This window comes from Hipposideros armiger, unplaced genomic scaffold (assembly GCF_001890085.2).
Source record: "Hipposideros armiger isolate ML-2016 unplaced genomic scaffold, ASM189008v1 scaffold_206, whole genome shotgun sequence".
NCBI classification, from domain to species: domain Eukaryota; kingdom Metazoa; phylum Chordata; class Mammalia; order Chiroptera; family Hipposideridae; genus Hipposideros; species Hipposideros armiger.
This window is the reverse complement of record NW_017731556.1, coordinates 2,650,798-2,672,825: the sequence shown is the minus strand read 5'-3', so window position 1 is coordinate 2,672,825 and position 22,028 is coordinate 2,650,798. Positions and strand designations below refer to the sequence as shown.

Below are 22,028 nucleotides of genomic sequence, written 5' to 3'. Positions count from 1 at the left end.
ATATGTAACTGGAATCCTAGAATGAAAGGGGAAGGGGGCAGAAAAAATATCTGAAGAAATAATGGCAATTTCCTCCTTCGAATTTGTTGAAAACAAATCCACAGGTCCAGAGAGCTCAACAAGTTCTAAGTAGATGAGAAAACTGAGGCTTAGAGTTGTTAGGTGATTTTCCAAAGGCAGTTTCATAACAAGCTATGATTCAAATCTGTTTGCTGACTCAAGGACCCAAGTTTTTACCTATTTGGGGTACTTCCTCTCAAGCTTGATAGAATGAGTTTAGTCTCTGTAATAAGAGCAGAAATTGTATTTATTGAGAAACCAACTTTCTATCAGGTGCTGTGCTAGGTGTTATCCCATATATTCTCTTATTTCATTACAACAAATCTAGTAGGTAAGAATAATTTTCCCATTTTACAGATAGAAAATCTAAAAGTCAGAGAGTTAACACAGAATGCTTACATAACAGCCGGTAATGGTAGAAAAAGGCACAAACTCATGTCTTCTGGGTTTACAGGCTGTGTTCTCCAATGGAGCTTGAATATATGGGTGGAGTATCTGAAAAAGAAATAAGACATATGTGGTCTATAACAAGAAATCATGCGATTTAGAAATATTTGAAATACAAACTTATTGATAAAGAAGGAAAATGAGGCCTTTGATTTGACTATTAGTTCAAGCAATACTGGCACAATACAAATTACTTAGAATAAATTTCAGGACTAGTACAATAGTTCCTACTATAGCTATAAGACTTAGAATCATAAAACCATAGAACTGTGAAATTATTTACAGATTGTAGAATCTAGTCTATTTCTTTTGGAGCAATGGAAACGCAACCCAAAAGGTTAAATCATTTGCTTAAAACAACATCATTGGTTATTGACCCTTTCTTCTAAGCTATCTCCAATTCCATTCCAGAAAATATAAATTATTCATGCAGAAAGACAAACCCAATTTTGGTAGGTCAGAGATTTCAATGAGATGCGAATTGGTTTAAGATTGTGATTTATGAATTGCGGCAGTTATCCAGATTGCCTTATCTCAGCTGTCCTTTTGTGAAACATACTATTGTCAGTACCTAAATTGACCTCTGTTCCATCCCATTCAATAGTCACTGACTATCTCATCAAAAAGAAGGTAAATTGCTGTAACATAATGCAAAACTCTGAAAATCAAAGGATGTTAGAGAGGAAACTTATACAGAGATCATTTTTCCTTTTTTGCCAGATGTAAAATAAGCCAAGATAGTTTGTAACTGTACTATAAGGACTAAATATAAGTCATCCTTGTTTTAAGCAAATTCTCAGCACTATAAATGTCAACCATATACACGTTTACACATGTACACAAGCACGCATGCTCTTATGTAAGCCCTGTGAAGGCAGGGGCTATATTATTCTCACATATTTCTAACACCTTACAGAGCAGCTGGTACTGTAGGTGCTCAGTATTTATGGGGTGAACAACAGAAATGCGTGAATAAGCATAAACACATAGAAAAGCAAAGCTCTAAGGCAATACATGTAACTAGACTTTAAAATGCTAATGAGAGCAGATTCTGAACAGTAATAAACTGTTATTGATTCATTTTCATGTGTTAGCTATCATGTGATGCTTTTCTATACTTCTATTCTTCTATTTCACTCAATCCTGTCTTGGGTTCTGCATGAAATTAGGTTTACCCCCTTTCTAGGTTAAACCACACAGGTCTTAAATGCTGTTAATCGCAGAAATTTTAGGACCAAGAATATCTGTTGAAAGACTATACGTGACTTTCTGGGTTGAGAGTAGTACTGGAAGATAGTGATAAAAAATGTCAGCAATTTGTGTGTGTGTGTGTGTGTGTGTGTGTGTGTGTGTGTTGTAGTAGTGGTAGATCTGAGCTTGACTTCACTCATCTATCTGAAGTTAAAAGCTTTTAACAAGTCTGAGCAAGCCAACTGATATGGTTGCCTCAAATTTTAGGCCATTTACTTAGGAAATTGATGGAGGTTTCCTGGTCATTGGAATCTTTGGGGCTGGGGGAGAAGAAGTTAATTTTAATGATTAAATTTACTCAAAGCCTCACTGGGGTTCAATCCCACTGGTCACCCAGCTTTCTTCTAACTGGAAATAGTTTGAAGATACTGTTCTGCTTCAAACACAGTCATTGTTTTTTACTGAAAGGAAAGATGTTTTCAACCAAGAAAGAACCCAGAGGATGGAGCCACAGGTCAAGGATACTATGGACCAGGGATCCACTTCCATTAAGCAGTAGAGTACAGTAGACTAGATAGCAGATTCTAGGAACTAGTGCTATGCCTTAAACATGGAACGTTCCTCTCCCTCTGGAGTAGGGAGAACCGGCACTATCTTCCCTGCAAGATTTCAGAACTGTTACAGATTAATGACGCCAGTGTGTCTTCTACTCTTCCACTTTTGAAGTGTAAGTGTCTACTGAAGCCATGTTACCCTTGTATCACTGTAGTTTCACTAGATTCTGCATGGCAGGGAGCTCCATCACAGCCACATCCAGATTTGTACATGAGGCCAAACACAAAACCCTGGACTTCAGCCCTAATCCTATAATTAGATGCGAGTTTTGACATCCTGGGATGAGACTGAAGACATGTAGGTGAGATACGAATATATGTGATCAGAGTGCACACTGTGGTAAAATATAAAATTACCTACAATTGTTTTTAGTCCTGCACCCACACCCCCACAATGTGACTGCAGATCCATCAAGAGGCAGAGGCTATTTCTTGAATGTGGGTTGACACTAGAACTTGTTTTGCCTAATGTAACATTAGCAAACATGAAGTAAACAGAGGAGTAAATATTACTTTGCACATTAGGGATCACCCCCCTTTTTCTGCTTTTGGAACCCTGCAACTATTAGCATCTAAAGAAGCTCAGATTGTCACCCTAATGAACAGGATCTCAGGTTGTCACCCTAATTAACATCCCTACCCATTGCCATCCATGTGAGGGCAGCCTCAATATACCTGCTATCTTCTCTGGTGAGTTTACATTTGGAATGTAAAATTGCGCATACCACTTATTGCTTTGCACTTTCCGCTTGGGGGCAAATTGCTCATGGAAATCAGCAGGTCTACTCTGCTCCTCTCGTGCATAAATCATATAGAGGTAGGGAGGCACTCCATTCAGGAAAGGTAGCCATAATGCAGCATTGACCAGGCCTGCACTGCATCAAGAGCCACACTTCCCCAGAGAGATAAGCCAGTTCCTTCCTGCAACCTAATCTTTATGGCAATAAGAGTGATATTTTGACCTCTATCTGCCATATTTACTTGTCTTATGACTCAGTTGGATCATAATCTGTAAGGGAAAGATCAATACTATTTATTTGGCCCTTCGTCAATCCCAGCACTGAAAATGATGCTGCATTTTTCTCCTCTACACATGCCACTAAAGTTCAAGTCTGTGCTGACAGTGTACATCAGGGGATTATTTCATTGACCATATGCCTTCAGGTTTTGTTTCTTTGTTTTTGTTTTGTTTGGGGACAGAGACAGGAAAGTTGACTAGGGCCCCAGAAATGTATGGGGGAAAAAAGACAAAAGGAGGAGGGGAGAGAAATTTGCAGAGATCAGCGCTTTCTGCTGTAAAAGTCATGACACAACATGAGTTTGATTCTGGCAGAAGCAAACTGGCAAAGGGGGTCAGAAATTAACCTATAGGAAAGCCAGGATAACATCTCCTGAGACACGTCTCTAAATTACATCAATAACTTCTATGAAGGATGTATAAGTACTATACAAAAAACAACAACAAAAATTGCATGAGTTCTGTCTGTGTATTTTAACCTGATTTGCGTGAATGTTGATGAATAAGTTCCTCTACACATACGGAGAATAATATGATCTTAACCATGTACTTCAAAGTATTCTGAATTTAAAACTATAACTAGAATAATTCAGGAAGTACTTTTAGCTGTTGGTGTTTTAAGTAACTCACTCTTAATTCAATAAAGAAGTAGAAAATAGACTATAACGACAATTAAATAAACATTATTTGGTTAAGATAGTGTGTATGCTATGGTTTAATATTGGATTTGTTATCTAATTTTCCAAAAGAGGTCCTATATATTCTAAGATTCCCATGATTTTATTGCAAAAAGATTACAGGGGTAGGAGACATTAATTTAATTTAAACTTTTTACATATTTCTAAAATTATACATTTGATTAGCAACCTGTCGCTATTTGACTGTTGCATTTCATATCTTCAGAGTGAAAAGAGGTGAGAAATCTTGTAATGCAGGATTTGCATTGGACTTGATGATCTCTAAGTTTTCTTCTTGCCTCAAAACTTCATGAATCGTAAACTTTAAAAAATGTGATAATGAAAAAAATCTTTTAAAATGTCCTCCTTTAATGCTTGTTTTTAAAAGATTTTTCCCCCTCCTAAAACTGTAACAGGTGAGGCCACCAACTGTGACGGATCGATTCCACACCCTTTTCTTTGGATCTGTCTGAATGTTCTTTCTTGGAGTGTTAGACTTTGCAGTTTACGAGAACGAGGCTTTGCACTTCAGTTGTGATCCAGACAGGAGAGAAATAATCCTTTTCTGTTACAGTCAGTTCAGGCCAATCAACTCCACAAGTACGTTTTTCTAGTTGCACATAAAACTTACTCTATACCAGATAAAATTGTTTTCGTTTTAAATGTAAAACGCTATGATAAGATGAAGAATACCTTAGCAGGTATTATTTCTAGAATTATTACTTTTTTAAACCAGCTGCTTATTTCAGGTAAATTAATTTGAGTTTGTTGAAATGTTCTTCCAACTCCAGTATTCTATTATCTTATTGATGTTAGAATTATACTCCTGGCTAGTAATTAGAATGTGGAAATTGGGTTGCTGTTTCATCGTTATTAGTAACTGGAAGGCAATGATAGTAAAATATGACTGTACTTTCACAATTTCACAATTAAATGAGATATGTTCAGCATTACAGCCTTCATTATATTATTTTTATTGCTTATAAGACTTATGAAACTTAGAATTTTTAAAGTTAGCTTCTCTTGAAAATCGGTGATTTTTTTTTCCAGTGTGTTTTTTGTTATATATTGATTGATTTGACAAGATAGTTCTGACATACTTTAGGTGCTCTGGGCATTACAACTAGTGATTGTACTGGTTCCTGGAGCTACTTTCCATCTTTATGCTGCATGTAAAAGCATCAGCCAAGAATGCATTCTTCAAAAGCCCATCTACACTGTGATTTATAGCCTCTCCATTTTATTAAGAATTAGTCTAGAGGTGATAGCATTTTGGCTTCAGATTCACCTCTTTGGTTTCCCAGTAAAGGCCCTCTACCTGTGTGTTGCTGGATCTCTGGGCAAAAAAATTTACTATTATAAAATGCATGGTGCCAGAACCCTTTGAGAAGACCATTTTTCTCATTACAATGTATACATTTACTGTAATTACAATGGTATTATGTGTTGCTGAGATTTTTGAGATCATATTTAGAAGATTATGCTTTCTAACTAAGCAGTGACCAAAAGCTTGATTACCTACTGTCATGTCACAGTTATTGATCAATCATTTTTATTTAGTTTTATCTTATTCAGTGAGTATCTCAACCTCAAACATAAATATCCATTATTTAAATTTACCTCATTGTGTCTGAAATTTATGTCTAATATAAAATATTCTTGAATAAACATTTCATTCTATTCTAATTTTGTCATGCATTAGAAAAATAAACATAGAACTAATGTTAGCTCATGTTTAAATAGTACTTTCACAGAGTACTTAATCACATACAACATCTTAATTGATCACAGTATTTTGTGACCAGAGAAACTTTTATGATCTCTTTTATACAGAATGGAAAACTGAGGCTCAGGGAGATTAATATATGGGCCTAAAGACTTACAACCAGACTAGAGTCCATATCTCCTAACGATAAAATCATTGCCATTTCCACTAAACCATGTAGTTTAAACTTTGAGGATGTAATTATATTTGCAGCCATCTGAAGTATAACTTATTTAAGCACAAAAGTTGTAAATTAATTATTAGAAGAGTCATTCTATTGTTTGATCACTAACTTGAAGAAATTACATTTTTAATATTATATTCTACTGTTTTCTTACAATTTTTAATATTAAGTGCTATGGTAATATTGCCACAGAATAAATAAAAAATGTTGAAGTTTTCTTGTTTCTTGTTAAAAAATAAAACCCTCTCTGTTCATAGCTATCCTATAACTATAGCTTCTATATTCAAGATTATTATAATGGAAAATTATATTTATATTGAGTTAGACTTTCTAAATAGCTATGAAATTACTTCAAAGACAATATTATATCAATTCAGTGCATTTCATTTTATCCACCTGCCTTGCCAATAATCATCTTCATTTGATGTCATTTAAAATCTTTATGTATGACTGCCTTATACTGATGCCTTATTAGGGAAATAAGTAGAGTCAGTCAGATATTGAGGTTTTCATTTTTTTCTTCAGTGTTATTCAGCTTATGTTTGCTATCACGAATTTCCAGATTTAGGATTTTTAAATCATTGAGGCTTACTCCATATGAATGCACAGGAGAAAATCCAACTTATCTCATTCAACAAATAGCTGCTGAGTATCTATTATTTGCCATGTACTGCATTAAGAGTTCATATAAAGGATAACTAAAACTTAGTATCTTTATGAGATTATGTTCTAGTGGGTGGTCCAGCGGCATGCCAAGGGGTGGGGGGCTGCCCACCCTGAGGGAAGGTATAGTTATTTACTATCTTTGTTGAGAATCACTGGCCCTTAGTGCTATAAAACAGCAACAATGTTTAGTCCGTTTTATTCTTATTTTTAAATTCCCTATGTATATTGCACCCTTTATTGCCTTCTCCCATCAATCATCCCACATACACATATGTCTTCCTGTACCTTTGGAAAGCTGGTAATTTTTTGTTGGATGCCAGACTGTGTGTTTTACCTTGTTGGATGCTGTATATTTTTGTCTTCCCATAAATATTGTTAAACTTTATTCTGGGCGCAGTTAAGTTACTTGGAAACTTGGGTCCTCTGTGCTTCCTTTTAAGCTTTATTATATGGGACCAGTGTAGCCCTCACTGAAGGGCTAATTTTGCTCCATTACTAAAGCAAAGCTTTTCTGAGTTCTCAACCAGATGCCCCTTTGGTGCTTCAGAGATATTATTTTCCCACCATTCTCACAATCTTAAATTCCATCCTCAAGCTGGTAGGACCATTTATTTTGTGCAAATACCTAGAGGGTGACTTATAAATAGAAAAAATGTATTTCTTATAGTTCTGGAGGGTGAAACTCTGAGATCAAGGTGACAGCATGGTCAGGGCTTTTGTGAGAACTCTTTTCTGGGTTACTGACTTGTCATCTTATCCTCAAATGGTAGAAAGAAGGTGAGAAATTTCTCTGGATCCCTTCTATAAGGACACTAATTCTATTCACAAGGGCTCCACCTTCATAACTTAATCACCTCTCAAAAGGTCCCACCTCCTAATACCATCATATCGAGGGGTAGGATTTTAAAAGATGAATTTTGGGGAACACAACCATTCAATGCATTGCATTCATAGTTGCAACACAAAATTACTGTAGCTACAGGAAGAAAATCTTTGCTACACCCATGGAAAGAAGAGAGAAAGGGCAAGAGGGTATTCTCCTGGTTTGCCTTTCAGAAATTTTCTCAGAGAAGATAATTTCTTCAAAAATTCCACAATAGACTGTCTCTTAATGTCATTGCCCATTTACTGATGGATATTTTGATTTATTCTTATTCAGATACATCTTTTATAACATTGTCAAAGTATACCCCTGGCTGTTGGGAACAGCAAATATTTTCAGTCCTGTGTGAATCTTAGGTATTGTTCCTTTTAATCTTTTGAGGTGGTTCTTTTCCTAGAAAAACGTTTAAGATGTTACACTGTAGAGGACTCAGTTGAAGATGATTTTCAGGTCTCCGGAGCTCTCTTGTTTTGTGGTTCTCCCCTCTACTGTAGTTTGCCCTGCGAAATCTAGCTTCCTTGGCCTCCCTTGGCAGTATCTCCTCAACCGACAGGTGGAAGGGTGGTATTTCTAAACCACTAAAGGTACCTTGCTTACCTCTGCTTCTTTCAAGTAAACAGTACATATTATTATGTTTAAAGGTACCGATAGGGTGAAAGAGTTGGTTTCGACAATCTTTCTAATGACTTGCTGCTGTACTATTCTATGATTTCATTTCATGAGTAACTATATTAGGATTGTTAGTACACAGCTATACACTCCTATATAATAAATGCTATATATAACAATAGCATTCATAGAGTAAAAGACATTTATATTTTAAAATATAAAAACTGATTTTTCCAACCAAAATGCAAATGTAGTAAAAATTAATAACAATGTCATAACTAGACAAGTATCTAACCATTTGAAAAATATATTTAAAATTATTTCATAAAATGCTCTTAGATCAAATAAGGTCATTTAAACTGAAGTATTTTAGTGTATTTATAAATAGTCAAAATACTACATATTAAAACCCATAAGATATGACCAAATATGTAGTGCACATAAAATTGATGGCTAAATATACATTTATTATTTAAAAATTGGATGTAACTCAAAAAGCAAAATGTAAGAACTAAAAAAAAAAATTTAATAAAGATAAAAGCATAAAGTAATAAATTAGAAACCAAACAATATACAATAGATAAATTCAAAATGGTTCTTGAAAATAACAATCAAATAGAAAATTCTGGCAAAACAAATCAAGTTTGGAAGTATACCATTGTAAGATTCTTATACCTGTATATTATCACTTGAAGTATATTATGATCATTTAAAGATGTGTACTATAAAATATGACAACCACTATCACAAAACAACAAAATTTGGACTAATAAGCCAACAAAGGAAATTAAATGGAATTATAAAACATTCAATTAATCCAAAAGGTGGCAGAAAAGAGAAAAAGGGAACAAATAAAGAGGGGACAAATTCAAAAACAATAACAAGGTAGTACACCTAAACCTTAAAATATCAATAGTTACAAGAAATATAAAAAGTCTTATCACTCCAAACAAAAGCAGATTGCTTGAATGCAGTTTTTTAAAGGCCAGGCCCAATTATTAACAAGAATCCCACTTTAAATATTTTTAAATACTTAAAGCTTTACTATTTAAAACATTTAAATAGTTTTACAAATAGATAATAAGAAAAAATGGGAAGAGAAATAACATACAAACAGTAAGAATCAGAGCTGAGTTGGCTATATTAATATGAGAAAACAGTGGATTTCAGGGAAAGAAATAATGACAGAGATAAGAGAGATATTTCATAATGATTAAAGTATAATTTCATCAGGATGCCTCACAGTTAAAAATGTGTGTGCCACCAGTAACAGAGCATCAAAATACATGAAGCAAACATGATAGCATTGAAAAGAGAAATCCAGTTACAATTAAAGGTTTCAATACGCCTCTCTCAGTAAGCAATTGACAAAGTAGACAAGACATCAGAAAGGACGTGCAGGACTTAAACATTATTAATAATTGACTTGAAATAATTGATATTTAGAGAACACTCCATCAAATTTCAGCAGAATATATATGTTTTTTTCATGTGCAAGTGGGACATTCACCAAGAGAGACCATTGGTGGGACACAAGAAAGTTTCAAGGAATGAAATCACACCAAGTATATTAATTGCTCACAATGGAATTAATAGAAATGAATAAAAATGAAATATCAGGAGTAGTCCCAAGTATTTGAGAAACTAAAAGTACAGTTTTATTAACTCATGGATCAAAAAACCAATTACATGAAAAATTTTAAAACATTTTAAACAAGGATAGTACAAATATAATTTATCAAAATTTGTGGAAAGCTGCTAAAAGAGTGCTTGCAGAATATAATTAAACATTCTAAATGTTATGTTAGAAAAAAAGAAAGTTATAACATGATTTAAGCTTCTTGCCTTAAGAAATTATAAAAAGAACAATTTAAATACAAATTAAATAGGAGGGAAATAAAAGTAAGAGCACAAAACATTGAAATAAGAAACTGAAAGACAATAGAGAAAAAAATCAATAAAACAAAAGACTGGTTCTTTGAAAAGATTGGTAAAATTGATAAATTTCTCATTAGATAGATTGAGATAATAAAGGAGAAAATGAAATTTACCCAAATGATGAATGAAAAAAAATGAACATCAAAACAAAACATTTAAGTAATTACAATGAAATATCACAAACAATGTTATGCTAATAAGTTTGATATTTAGATAAAATGAACAAAGTCCTTGAAAAGCACATTTTACTAAAAATTTACTCAACAATAAAAAAATAAATATCCTTATACTTATTAAAGAAATTAAATTTAAAATCAAAAGCCTTTCCACAAAGAAAATGCCTGACCCAGATAGCCTCCCTGGTGAATTCCATCAAATATTTCAAGAAGAAATAATAATCCACAACCTCTTTTATGAACCAGGAGGGAATGTTTGTCATTTCATCTAATGAAGTCAGCATAACCTTGATATCAAAAACTTTTAGCAAAAAATATATGAGTAATTTTAATCCAGAAATATAGATACAGATATAGACATAGACATATAGATAATACATCATATTCAAGAGGGTTTTATCTGAAAAATGAAAGGTTAATATTAGAAAACCAGCTAATGTAATTTAACTCGATTAAAGGAATTAAGGAGATAACTCATAATAGAATCAGATAAAAGTACCTGATTAAATTTAACACCTATTAATGATGAAACAATTTTTTTTCAAAAAAGAAACCTCTCACTATAAAAGGGAACTATATAAACTTGATGAAAAGCGTGTAAAAAAATCTACAGGAAGAGACAACCAGGATGGCGTACTAGGTAAATGCTGTGTTTACCTTCTCTCACAACCACATCAAAATTACAACTAATCTACAAAACAACCATTATTGAGAGTCTCCTAAAATCAAGCTGCACTGAAGACTTTTAACTAAGGATGCGCAGAAGAAGCCACCTCCAGACTGGTAGGTAAGTCAGAGACACGAAACGGGCTGGTCGCACACCCACGTGTGACCTTTAAAGATCCAGAGGGGTATTTCGGCTGTGGGGGTCCTCCCCCATCCACTAAAAATGCGAGAGATCTCAGTTCCACTCCAGCCCAGGGTTCCAGTGCCGGGGAGAGAAGTCCCCATAATTTTTGGTTGTGAAAACCAGCAGAGACTGACTGAGTGAGACAGTGCAGCTGCACTCACAGGCGCTCCTATTAAAGGGACTGCACGTGGACTTACCCACCAACGGAATCACTGGCTCAGAGCTCCAGAGCTGGGGCAGCAGCTGGAAAGGCAGCAGGGACAAATGTTGGGGAACTGAGTTGTCTGGCTTGGGACGGGGGCTGGAGATGTGGCTTTCTCCTGGATGGGGGAGCTGGTGGAGGCCATTTTTTCTTTGTTGAGCCCTCCTCCTTCCTAGCATGCAGCACAGGCAGCCACCATATTTAAGTCCCTGCAGTTCATTCACCACACCCTGGCGATTAGAGACCTGGCCCCACCCAACTTTCCGGGAATACCCAGGCTGCTTTCAGTGGCTTTTTCGTGCAGACTGCCTGCCTTAGCTCAAGCTGCAAACTTTCCTAGACTCTCAAAGCTTTGCAGGACCAAAACAAGCAGGATCTGGCTTGAGCGAGTCCTGTGCCTCTGGCTGAGCAGCCCTAAGCCAGCACTAGCAGCAGCCAGCCTTCGTTTGCTGCTTGGCCTCTCAAGGCACTTCCAAGCATAGCATGGGTGGCAGCCATCTGAGGATTTCTTTCTGGCTCCTGCTGAGTGGCCCCAAGTGGAACACAGGCTGTGGCTGAACTTCACCTACAGCAGGTCCCCTCCAAGTTGGTCCTAAGGCTGGTGTCTCCAGTGGCCAGCTTAATAATGAGACGGAGCATGATCCAGCTGCCTCCAAGTACAACACACCCAAGGGGCAGATTGGGCAGACACCAGAGTCCTGCTGAGGCAGATCCTGCTCTGTAAGGTCAGCCCCTGCACAACAACTCTTCCACTGTAGTCAAGGCCAGTCCTCACAACCAGTGAGACCAAGGGTCAGTCCCTCACATTGATGTCCAAGGCTCAAAGACAAGAGGAGGGCAGACACAACCCACACAAGGAATACACCTGGAGCGCGTGGCACGGGTGACCAGAAAGACTGCGCCACTGAACCCCACAGCACACCTGCTACATAAGGCCATTCTACTAAGACAGGAAGACATAGCAGTTCTACCTAATACATAGAAGCAAACACAGGGATACAGCCAAAATAGGGAGACAAAGAAACATGCCCCAAATAAAATAACAGAACAAAACTCCAGAAAAAGAACTAAGCAAAGTGGAGATAAGCAATCTATTAGACACAGAGTTCCAAACACTGGTTATAAGAATGCTCAATGATCTTAGGGAGAACTTTAACAGAGAGGTAGGAAGCATAAAAACGAATATGAAAACCATAAAAACGAATGAGTCAGAAATAAAGGATACAATAACAGAAATGAAGAATACATCACAGGGAATCCACAGTAGATTAGATGAAGCAGAGGATCCAACCAGTGATGTAGAAGATAAAGTAGTAGAAAACACCCAACCAGAAAAACAAAAAGAAAAAATAATCCAAAAAATTGAGGAGACTTTAATAAGGGTACCAGAGGGAGAAGAAAGAAAGCAAGGAATTGAAATCCTATTTGAAGAAATAATGACAGAAAACTTCCCTAACCTGGTGAAGGCAATAGACATTCATGCCCAGGAAGCACAGAGTTCCAAACAATATGAACCCAAAGAGGCCAACACCAAAACACATCATAATTAAAATGCTAAAGATTAAATACAAAGAGAAAATCTTAAAAGTAACAAGAGGAAACCAGTTAGTTACCTACAAGGGAGCTCCCATAAGACTGTCAGCTGATTGCTCTACAGAAACTTTGCAGGCAAGAAGGGAGTAGCAGGAAATATTCCAAGTGATGAGAAGCAACGACATACAACCAAGATTGCTCTACCCAGCAAGTCTGTCATTTAGAATTGAAGGACAGATAAGGAGCTTCCAGACAAGACAAAGCTGACGGAGTTCGTCACCACCAAACCAATATTACAGGAATCTTAGAGGGACTTCTTTAAGATAGGAGGGAGGTTAAGGATGGGTGAAAGGGGAAGGGATTAAGAACAAATTGGTTGTTACACAGTAGTCATAGGGATGTAGGGTATAGCATAAGGAATATACTCAATAATGTTGTAATAACTAGGTATAGTGCCAGATAGGTACTAGATCTATGAGGGTAATGGATGGGAATGAGATTGGGGGCAGGGTGAAAAAGGTAAAGGCATTAGGAAATGCAAATTTGTAGCTAATACAGTATGGGGAATATAATCAATAATGCTGTAGAGATCATGTAAGGTGCCAGATGGGCACTGGACTTACCAGGGGGATCACATCATAGGCTGTGTAGATGTCTGACCAGTGTGTATACACCTGAAGCTAAAGCAGAATAATATTGAATGTCAACTATAACTAAATATATAGGTATATATAATCATGGGATGTGGAGTACAACATAGGGAAGATAGTCGATGGTATTGTAACAGCTATATAAGATGTCAGAGGGGTAGTAGCTTGGGGGGTGGGTTATTACTTTATGAGGGTTGTAAATGTCTATTACTTTGCTTTGTACACCTGAAACTAATAAAAGAAAAAGAAAAAAACTTTTAAAAATCTGCAGGAAACATCCCTCTTAATAGCAAAAGAATGAACAATTTCTTCTATAATCAGGGAAAAAGGCAAAGATGTCTACTTTTACTACTGTTTAACATTGAACCGGAGATCAATAAGACAAAGAAAAAACAAAATAAATATATACTTTGAGTATATATTTATTTAATAAATATTATAAGGCAAAAAAAGATATACACATCAGAAATGAAGTAATATTGTTTTTATTCACAGATATGATCATGTACATAGAAAATTCTAAAGGATGTACAAAAATCTACTAGAGTAAGTAATTAAATTTATTAAGGTTAATATTTCTGTAGAGTAATAAAAAATTAAATTTAAATTTAAAAAGTCATTTGAAATAATATTCAAAAACATGAAACACATAGGAATAAATTTTACAATAGATGTGCTAGATCTGTGAAACGAAAACTACAAAACAATGCTGAAAGAAATTAAACATGGTTTAAATAAATGGAATAAACTACATTCATGGTTTGGAAGCCTTAAACTTTTATAACTACAAATTGACCTGTAGATCCCATACAATTCCAGTCAAAATCTAGCAAGCTGTTTAGAAATTAACAAGCAGCTTTAAAAATTTATGTGTATATACAAAAAACCTAAAATTGCCAACACATTTTTGAAAAAGCAAAATAAAAGTAGAGGACTTATACCACATACTATCAAGACTTACTATAAAGGCACAGTAATCAAAATAGTGTGGGATTTGCATGAGGATAGGTATATTGATTTACAGGAATAATAGACCCAAAATAGTTCTACACATATATAGTTAATTTTTAATATTCACCAACAAAATTTAATGATGCCAGAACAATTAAATATCTATGTTGAAAAAATGAGCTGCAAATTTTACATCCATCCCTGTCCCAGCCATGGATGTGTAAATGGGCCTGGCTTACTCATCTGGGTCTTCTCTTTCACTCTTCTCCATGAACTTTTAAGGAAAAGCCCTCTCCTTAAAAGGGCTTTTTAGGGGATGATAAAATAATAGGAGTCTCATAATACCAGAAGCCAAATTTCTACCATATGCAATGCACCCAAAAGATACAGCAATAGCTATAGAGTACCCTGATTACATTGGTTGAGCCCTGCCATTTGCTACCAAAATAGTTGCCTCTACTTCCTATACCTGCCCTCCCCTCACTGGCCAAGATTCTAGCCCCATCCTGGAGGGTGATGTTAAACCCTTCAACAATTGATCAGAACTGGATGAAAAAGAAAAGTTTAGGTCCTTCTTCATAGTAAACTACCATAGTAAATTTTTCATTGCAAAACATCAAGAAAAATCAACTTCAGGTTGTCCATATTTACTTAGATTCATGGCATAACTTCAATGTACTGTTATAGTAACAGTATTTCTGTTACTTTCCTCCCTCACATCAATCACCCTCTACTGAAGGCAGTAAGGTACTTAGAAAGAAAAGAACATGCATTGGCAAATTGAGTAAAATCCACTTGTAACCATTTTACTTACTGGGATCTTTTGCCCCTCCTCTCCTAGAATATATCAAGAGACCTTGAGAAACTCCATTCCTGAAAGGAGAGATCGGGAAAATAACAGAAAGATGCAGCTTTCATCAGGAAGAGGAATGCTTGTTTTTCTAAACATAGGATGATGCAATGAGAAAAGACAAAACACAAGAATATATTGGTGTAGACAGACATTAAAGTCAAGTGGTAGTGGTTAGGTTCACAGGCTCTAAAAGCAAAGTACCTGGATATTAATAATGAACACTCATACTTACTGGTTGTGACCTGATACAAATTACATAAATTTTATGTGTCTCATTTTTCTCATCTGTAAAATAATGAAAATGATACTACTACCTTCCTCAAAGAGTTGTGATAAAGACTAAATGAGTTGCTATAAAGTGCCTAGAAACATGCATGATACATAGTAAATACTCAGTAAATGCTAGCTAGTTATTATTACTTTTTGTGGCAGAGGGGAGGTGAAAGAATTCCTATTTGGTGGGCTTAATCTCAATTGCAGAGAATACAGTCTTCAACCAAGGCAATCAAGGCTGGCTTGAAGAGAATAAGGAAGTCTTGAAACATCAGCAGCTCAACCCTAGATATGCCATTAAAATTTCCTGAAGACCTTCAAAATACTGATATTTAGGATCCAACCCAGAACAATTAAATCTGAATGCCTGGTGGTAGGAGTTGGATATGAATCTTTAAAAAAAAAACTTCTTAGGTGATCTTTAAGGACAACCACAGCTGGGAATCAAGAAGAAATACAAAGAGAATAAATGAGAAGTCAGAAGGACAGAGAAAAGGCCTTTATGGTTATTCCACTCTGCTTTGCTTCATTAATTTTTCTATCAACCCAGCAATTTCTGACTGGAAAATCAGTATGGTGGGAGTAAGAGAAAGAAGCCATAATGTTTTTGTCTGTTTTGGCTACTGTAACAAAATGTCACAGACTGGATAGCTTATAAACAACAGTAATGTATCACTTCCCAAAGGCCCCACCTCCTAAAACCATCACATTGGGCATTAGGTTTTAACATATAAGACACAAATATTTAGTCCATTGCAAACACATCCTCGAGTGGTAGTAAGCAAGTTGCTGACATTGGGGAGAATACAGAACTCAGTTTCTTGCTTGGTGAAAAAAGCCAGACACAAAGAAAGATAATGGACTCTGCAAACAGGCAAAGGATGTGCAGTGGGGGTGATATAAAGACCAAGAGCAGCGTCTGCAGGGGTTGGAAGTCCGGTTTAGTGACTAGGGAGTAGCAGACAGGAAATTTTCAGAGCTTGAGATCTTATTTCTTGGAAACGATGTGATTTCAATGAATACTGGTTTTATGATGAACACTCCAGTCGGGGGACCTAGATGAAATAAAGAAATAATGAAGGCTACTCGAGGACGTAAGTAAAGTGAAAGATGATAGTATGGGAGGGAGAGGAAAGAAAAAGAATTGAAGTTATTGGTGGTACAAGGAAAAGTTGATGCCTACAATAGTATGAGTCAGTAGCATTGAGCAAGAAGTTTACCAGAACACCTTCAATGTGCATTGACGAGATAATGCGTCAAAATAGTTCGTAAATTGTTCATCACTCTCCAAAAATAAATGATCTACAGATTATTCATTCACTAAAGTATACAATATCCAGTTCAGATTGAAAGTTCAATTTTCTTTAAGTTGAAAAAAATGTCTGGTTATTTTATCCAATGTGTCAATATAGAAGAATGTAATTTAAAAAGTTTAAATGCATCATCTCTCATTTTACACAAGAATTGAATTTCTAGGATCTGAAAAGTTACTATGGACGCTATTAATATCATCTGAGGAACTTGAAGCCATAATTCCCGAATGATGACAATGGCAATTCACGCCTTTATCCTTTTTCCCAATCAACAAACATGATTTTCTTCTTGTTTTTCCCTTTCTGTCCTTCCTTTTGCCACAAAAGCAGGGCGAGGTGTGTGTGGGGGAGAACCCACAGAACAAAAAAGTGAAACGAAACAAAAACTCTCCTTCACATCAGCAGAGAGCGCTGGAGTTGCTTAGCCTTTAACTGCCAGGAGCCAAGCACGCTGAGGCTGTTCCCGCTGGGAATCCGTGGTTGACTGGCTGTCGCTAAGCAACAAGAAAGTGGGCGGGATTGGCCTTGCGCGCTCGTGCGCGTGACCGCCCGGCGGAAGCGGAAGTGTCGGTGGCGCGCGACTAGGAAGTGGCGAGTCTTGGAGTAGCGATGGCTGCGCTTGCCCCGCTGCCTCCGCTCCCCCCACAGTTTAAGAGCATACAGCATCATCTGAGGACGGCTCAGGAACATGACAAGCGGGACCCTGTTGTGGCCTATTACTGTGAGTCTTTCCGAGTCGCCGCGCACCCCCTTACCTTCCGGGCCCCACCTACCACTCTGTTGTTCCTGGGGCAGGCCTAGCCCCCCTGACTTTAGACCTGAGCTCTGACCCCTGGCCCGCCCTACTCTGGGAGCTCGACCTTCTCTCGGCCGCCTCCCCGATCCCAGAAAGCCAAAGCTTCAAAAGCGTGATGGTGTCCCCTGCCTCCCTTGTGCTTTAATATTCATAAACTGACTACGTGGGCTCATGAACTCCGAACCACACTGCCCCAGGGTGGTTTTGTTTGTTTGCTCTTTCTGTGTGTACACACAAGAGCCTCTTGTCTCCACCAGGGAATCCTGAAAATAACTTGAGTTAGTTTGAGTAATTGAGCTGGAGCTAAATCGAAGGAGAGTGTGCCCCAAAGGCAGGAGTGATGCGGACCAAAGAATACAGACTAATTGTAAACATAGCCTTAGGCAGGTTAATGATGACAGATGCAAGCCGTGGTTAAATGGAGAGCGTCTGCTGCCAAACAAGCATTTGAATCTGACAATTCCCACGTCTACATCCGGACTGCTCTCTCCCACCAGTGAGAATTTTTAGTCTTGACTTAAATAATACCTAGGGTAGAGGGCTTTGGTAGCAGTATTCTCACTTGTGATACACACGCTCTACAGTTGATGGAAAACAGGGATTAAATCTGTTCAAAGTTTTTTCCTTTGCAGTGAAGAGAGTCGTTTTAGTAATGTTATGTCAACTCTATTTTATATTCCATACGCTAACTTGACTGCAAATAAGTAACGAGGCAACTGTAAAACTTTTGAAAAGGATTTTTAGAGTTCAGCTCAATGTAATTTGTCCTCCGTTGTGACTGTTACCAGGTTTGCTAAAATCTGGTCCACTATCATGTCTGCCATATTCGATTTTCATTTCTCATGTGCAAGGCCCTTTCAAACCTCCGTGTCCTTCACCTTGGCATGTCTACCTTTTTTCTCCACTTAGCAAATTCCTCATGATTTAAGATCTAACTCAGATGCCACTCCTTTTGTAGTCAGTAAGTTGGTTCTTCTCTAGGCTTTTCTTCATCTTGTTCAAATCTTACCGCATGATTTCTATTATACTTGTTCTTCAGGTTCCTCGAGCAAGAACCATTAATCATTCCTTCAGCGCGTATCCGTTGAGCTTCTCCCTGTATCAAGCATTACCAGGCAGAGTGGCTACAGTTTCTGCATTCATGGAGCTTACATATAATGGAATGGGAGATTCAACAATAAGAATGAGCATAGTATATAGAATATTTAGAAGGTGATGGAGTACAAAATAAAGCAGGGATTGAGAATAGGGCGTAACAGGAGCAAGGTAGTGCATGAAGAAGGGGTTTCACTTTCCAAGTGGTCTGGGAGCCAGTTCACTGTGTTCACATCTGAGCAGACTTGAGTGAAAAGCAGGGAAAGTATTCATCTGGGAAAGTATTCCCTCTTCTCCATAGAGGGGATAACAGTACAGAAGTCCTGAGGCAAGGGGCTGCTTGGAGGATCTAGGAGGCCATTGTAACTGGAGTGGTTAGATCAAGGAGAAAAATGATGTGCTAGGGACAAAGAGGCAATCTCTCGTAACAATGAAATAGGAACCCTTGTTCCTGTCTAAACCTAATCCCTATTCATGGGCTGTATGTTGTATACCTTTGTGACTACCCAGGGACCCTTTATTTCCTGTGTCATTATCCTGCTTCTTTCTAAGTTTGCCCCAGTTTCCTTTATTTCAAAAAGAAAAGAAAAGAAGCTATCACTATGACATTCCCTAAAGTTGCTTTCCTGTCTGCCCAACCTCAAAGATAAGCTTGAAATGGTTGTCTGGAGTTGTCTTTACATCATTATCTTATACATCCTTTTCAGTTCATTGCAGTCTGGTTTTCATGCCCATTTCACTGAAGCTGATCTCAGCAGGGTCACAAACATTTTTATTGTTGAATCCAGATGGCACTTAAGAATATTTTTGTTTTGAAACATATGCATATTAAAGAACATATATAATGTGTGTATACAGTTTAGTGAATAATAAAATGAGCCCTAATGTACCCACCATATTTGATGTTATTAAAGTTTTTAAATTTTGCCAATCTGGTGAGCATGAAATGGTGCCTCAGTGGAGCGAAATTTGCAATTCACTGAGTCTTAATGAGGTTGAGCGTCTTTTCATATGTTAATCAACCATTTGTGATTCTCTTTCCAAATACCTATATTGCTTTTGACCATTTTTCTATTTCACCATTTGTCTTTTCTTAATAATCTAGATACTAATTCTTTGTTATATGCATTGCAAAGCCTTCTCCAAGTTCATAGTTTGATTTTTCACTCTACTGATGAAGTCCTTTTGTGTTTAAAAGTTATTAATTTATAAATATGGCCAGTTTATTAATCTTTTCCGTATGATCTGTATTCCGATTTTCTAGGCCTTGATATCCTTTTATACATATAGCACCTTGTTTGGGATTTTGAATATTGCTTCTCTGTTATCCCTATTCTCTACTAAAATTTTGATTAGACATGTATTGCACTTTTCTCCTTTATTTCTTTGTCTCGGTGCTTTCATAGTTAGCATCCCTTTGTCTCTCTGAATGTCATTTGGTGTAATTTCTTTAGGTCTGTGTTTACCTCCATATAGGTACCCTATTGCATAATCTATTTGTAGAGTTTCTGCTTTCATTTTTTATTTCTAGATGTTCTGGGTTTTGTTTGTTTGTTTTCAAATTGGCATAGACATTTCTGATACTCTTCTATTACCATATTTTTAAAAATACTAATTTCTTTCAATATTTTTAAAATTTAAACTTTTATTTGCTGTCTGGTAATTCCTTTAAGTGCTGTATTTGTGGGTCTGAATCTTCAGTTTAACAAAGACTGCTCATGGTGGCTTCTTTCCTTGTAATTTGTACTTCAGACATATTAAACCAGTGCTCTTCAAACGTTGGTATGCAAGTTGTGCTACAGGAATCATTTTTCTATCCTCAATTTCCATGTTTCTTTCCTGACAAGACTCCTGTGGTCAGGGTAGCAGAGTACTGTGCTGCTCCTCTTTTCCTACATTCTCTTCACAGTTGCCCTTCTCCCAGTTTAAAGAAGAAGAGCATACTCTCATCCATCATGAATACTTTTACTGTGTGTTGCCCTGGGAAAGAAGGTGGGAAACCTCCAGGGTGTCCAGAAAAAAGGGACAATTCACATTACCAGTGTTAGTGAAGCCTGCATTAGTTAGGTATTAGGTAGAGCTTCCTGTCTTTATGGACAAAAATCAATCAGAGCAAAGAATAAGCCTTTGTTCAAAATGCTGGGCATGAGAAAGGATGTCAAAGGAACATTCTAATTTGGGGAAAGAGGGTAGTGGTAGTATATTTTATAAGGGGGATGAGTGGGTCACCGGGAGTTTATCTCCTTTCAGGAATAATTGGTCAGGAAGATGGAGGAATTGTTCTTAGAGAAGAGCAACCATTGTTGGATCATTTTGGACTTTATCCAGATGGGTGAGGAGGGACAGTTTGGGACCAATGTCTTGTGAAAGAGGGTTTGGGGAAGATTAGCTGTAGGGACAAAAACATGGAAGGGACACAATGGAAAATTCTCTGTTCAGACTCCCTTACACTCCTACATTTATCTGTTCAGGGTAATACTTCATGTTAGAAACTGGCCTGTGTTTTAGTGTGAATTCCCAAAATGGTAAGAGTTTTCATGAAATGGCCTTACCTTTTCATTCTCTCTTTATTATTAAAGAATGTCATTCCTGAGATAAGGGCAAAAGGCTGAGAGGGGCAGTTCCTTGTTTCATCCAAGTGACAAGCTCATGTAAGGGTCTGTTGCTTACCAAAATTTTAGAATTAAGATGAGATGTGGGGACATGGATTAACATATTTATTAGAATTGGACATTTTAAGTCATTTTTCTGAAAAAGTAAGCCTCTGTTGGCTGATTGGTTTGGCATTAACTATAGGCTTTGCCATTTATGTGATATGGTAGACATTCTCCTTAAACTAAATGAGCTTGATCTTCAGCTCTGAGGTGTTATGTTTTTTCAGAAATACAGTAAAACCTTGGATTGCGAGTAACTTGGTTTGCGAGTGTTCTGCAAGATGAGCAAACATTTCTGTTAGGTTGGTGCAAAGGTGATAGCGGTTTTTGCCATTACGAAATTACCATTACAATAGCAAAAACCGCTATTACCTTTGCACCAACCTAATAATACATTTTAACTTGAAAAACGAGCAATGTCTTCTAATATGAGTAGTTTGTTTCCAGAACGAATTATGCTTGCAAACCGAGGTATTACTGTTACAGTACATGTAAAACAAGTCATAAGATAAAAACGTTTTTATTCGTTGGTTGGTTGGTTGGTTGGTTGGTTGATTCATTGATATATTTTTTTTATTATTTATTATTTATTTGCCATAGGATGTTGAAATGAACAGTATTTCGGTTTCC

At 36.8% G+C, this 22,028-nt stretch overlaps 1 protein-coding gene across 2 annotated transcripts in view; it reads left to right on the top strand.

The window, feature by feature from the left end:
- Nucleotides 1–17,411: 17,411 nt before the first annotated feature.
- VTA1 (vesicle trafficking 1) overlaps nt 17,412–22,028 on the top strand; it is a 58,098-nt gene continuing 53,481 nt past the window's right edge. For both annotated transcript variants that reach the window (XM_019653795.1, XM_019653793.1), the window contains exon 1: nt 17,412–17,574. In XM_019653795.1, coding sequence (XP_019509340.1) covers nt 17,463–17,574 — 112 coding nt within the window. In that variant the 5' untranslated portion in view covers nt 17,412–17,462. The remainder of the gene's footprint in view (nt 17,575–22,028) is intronic.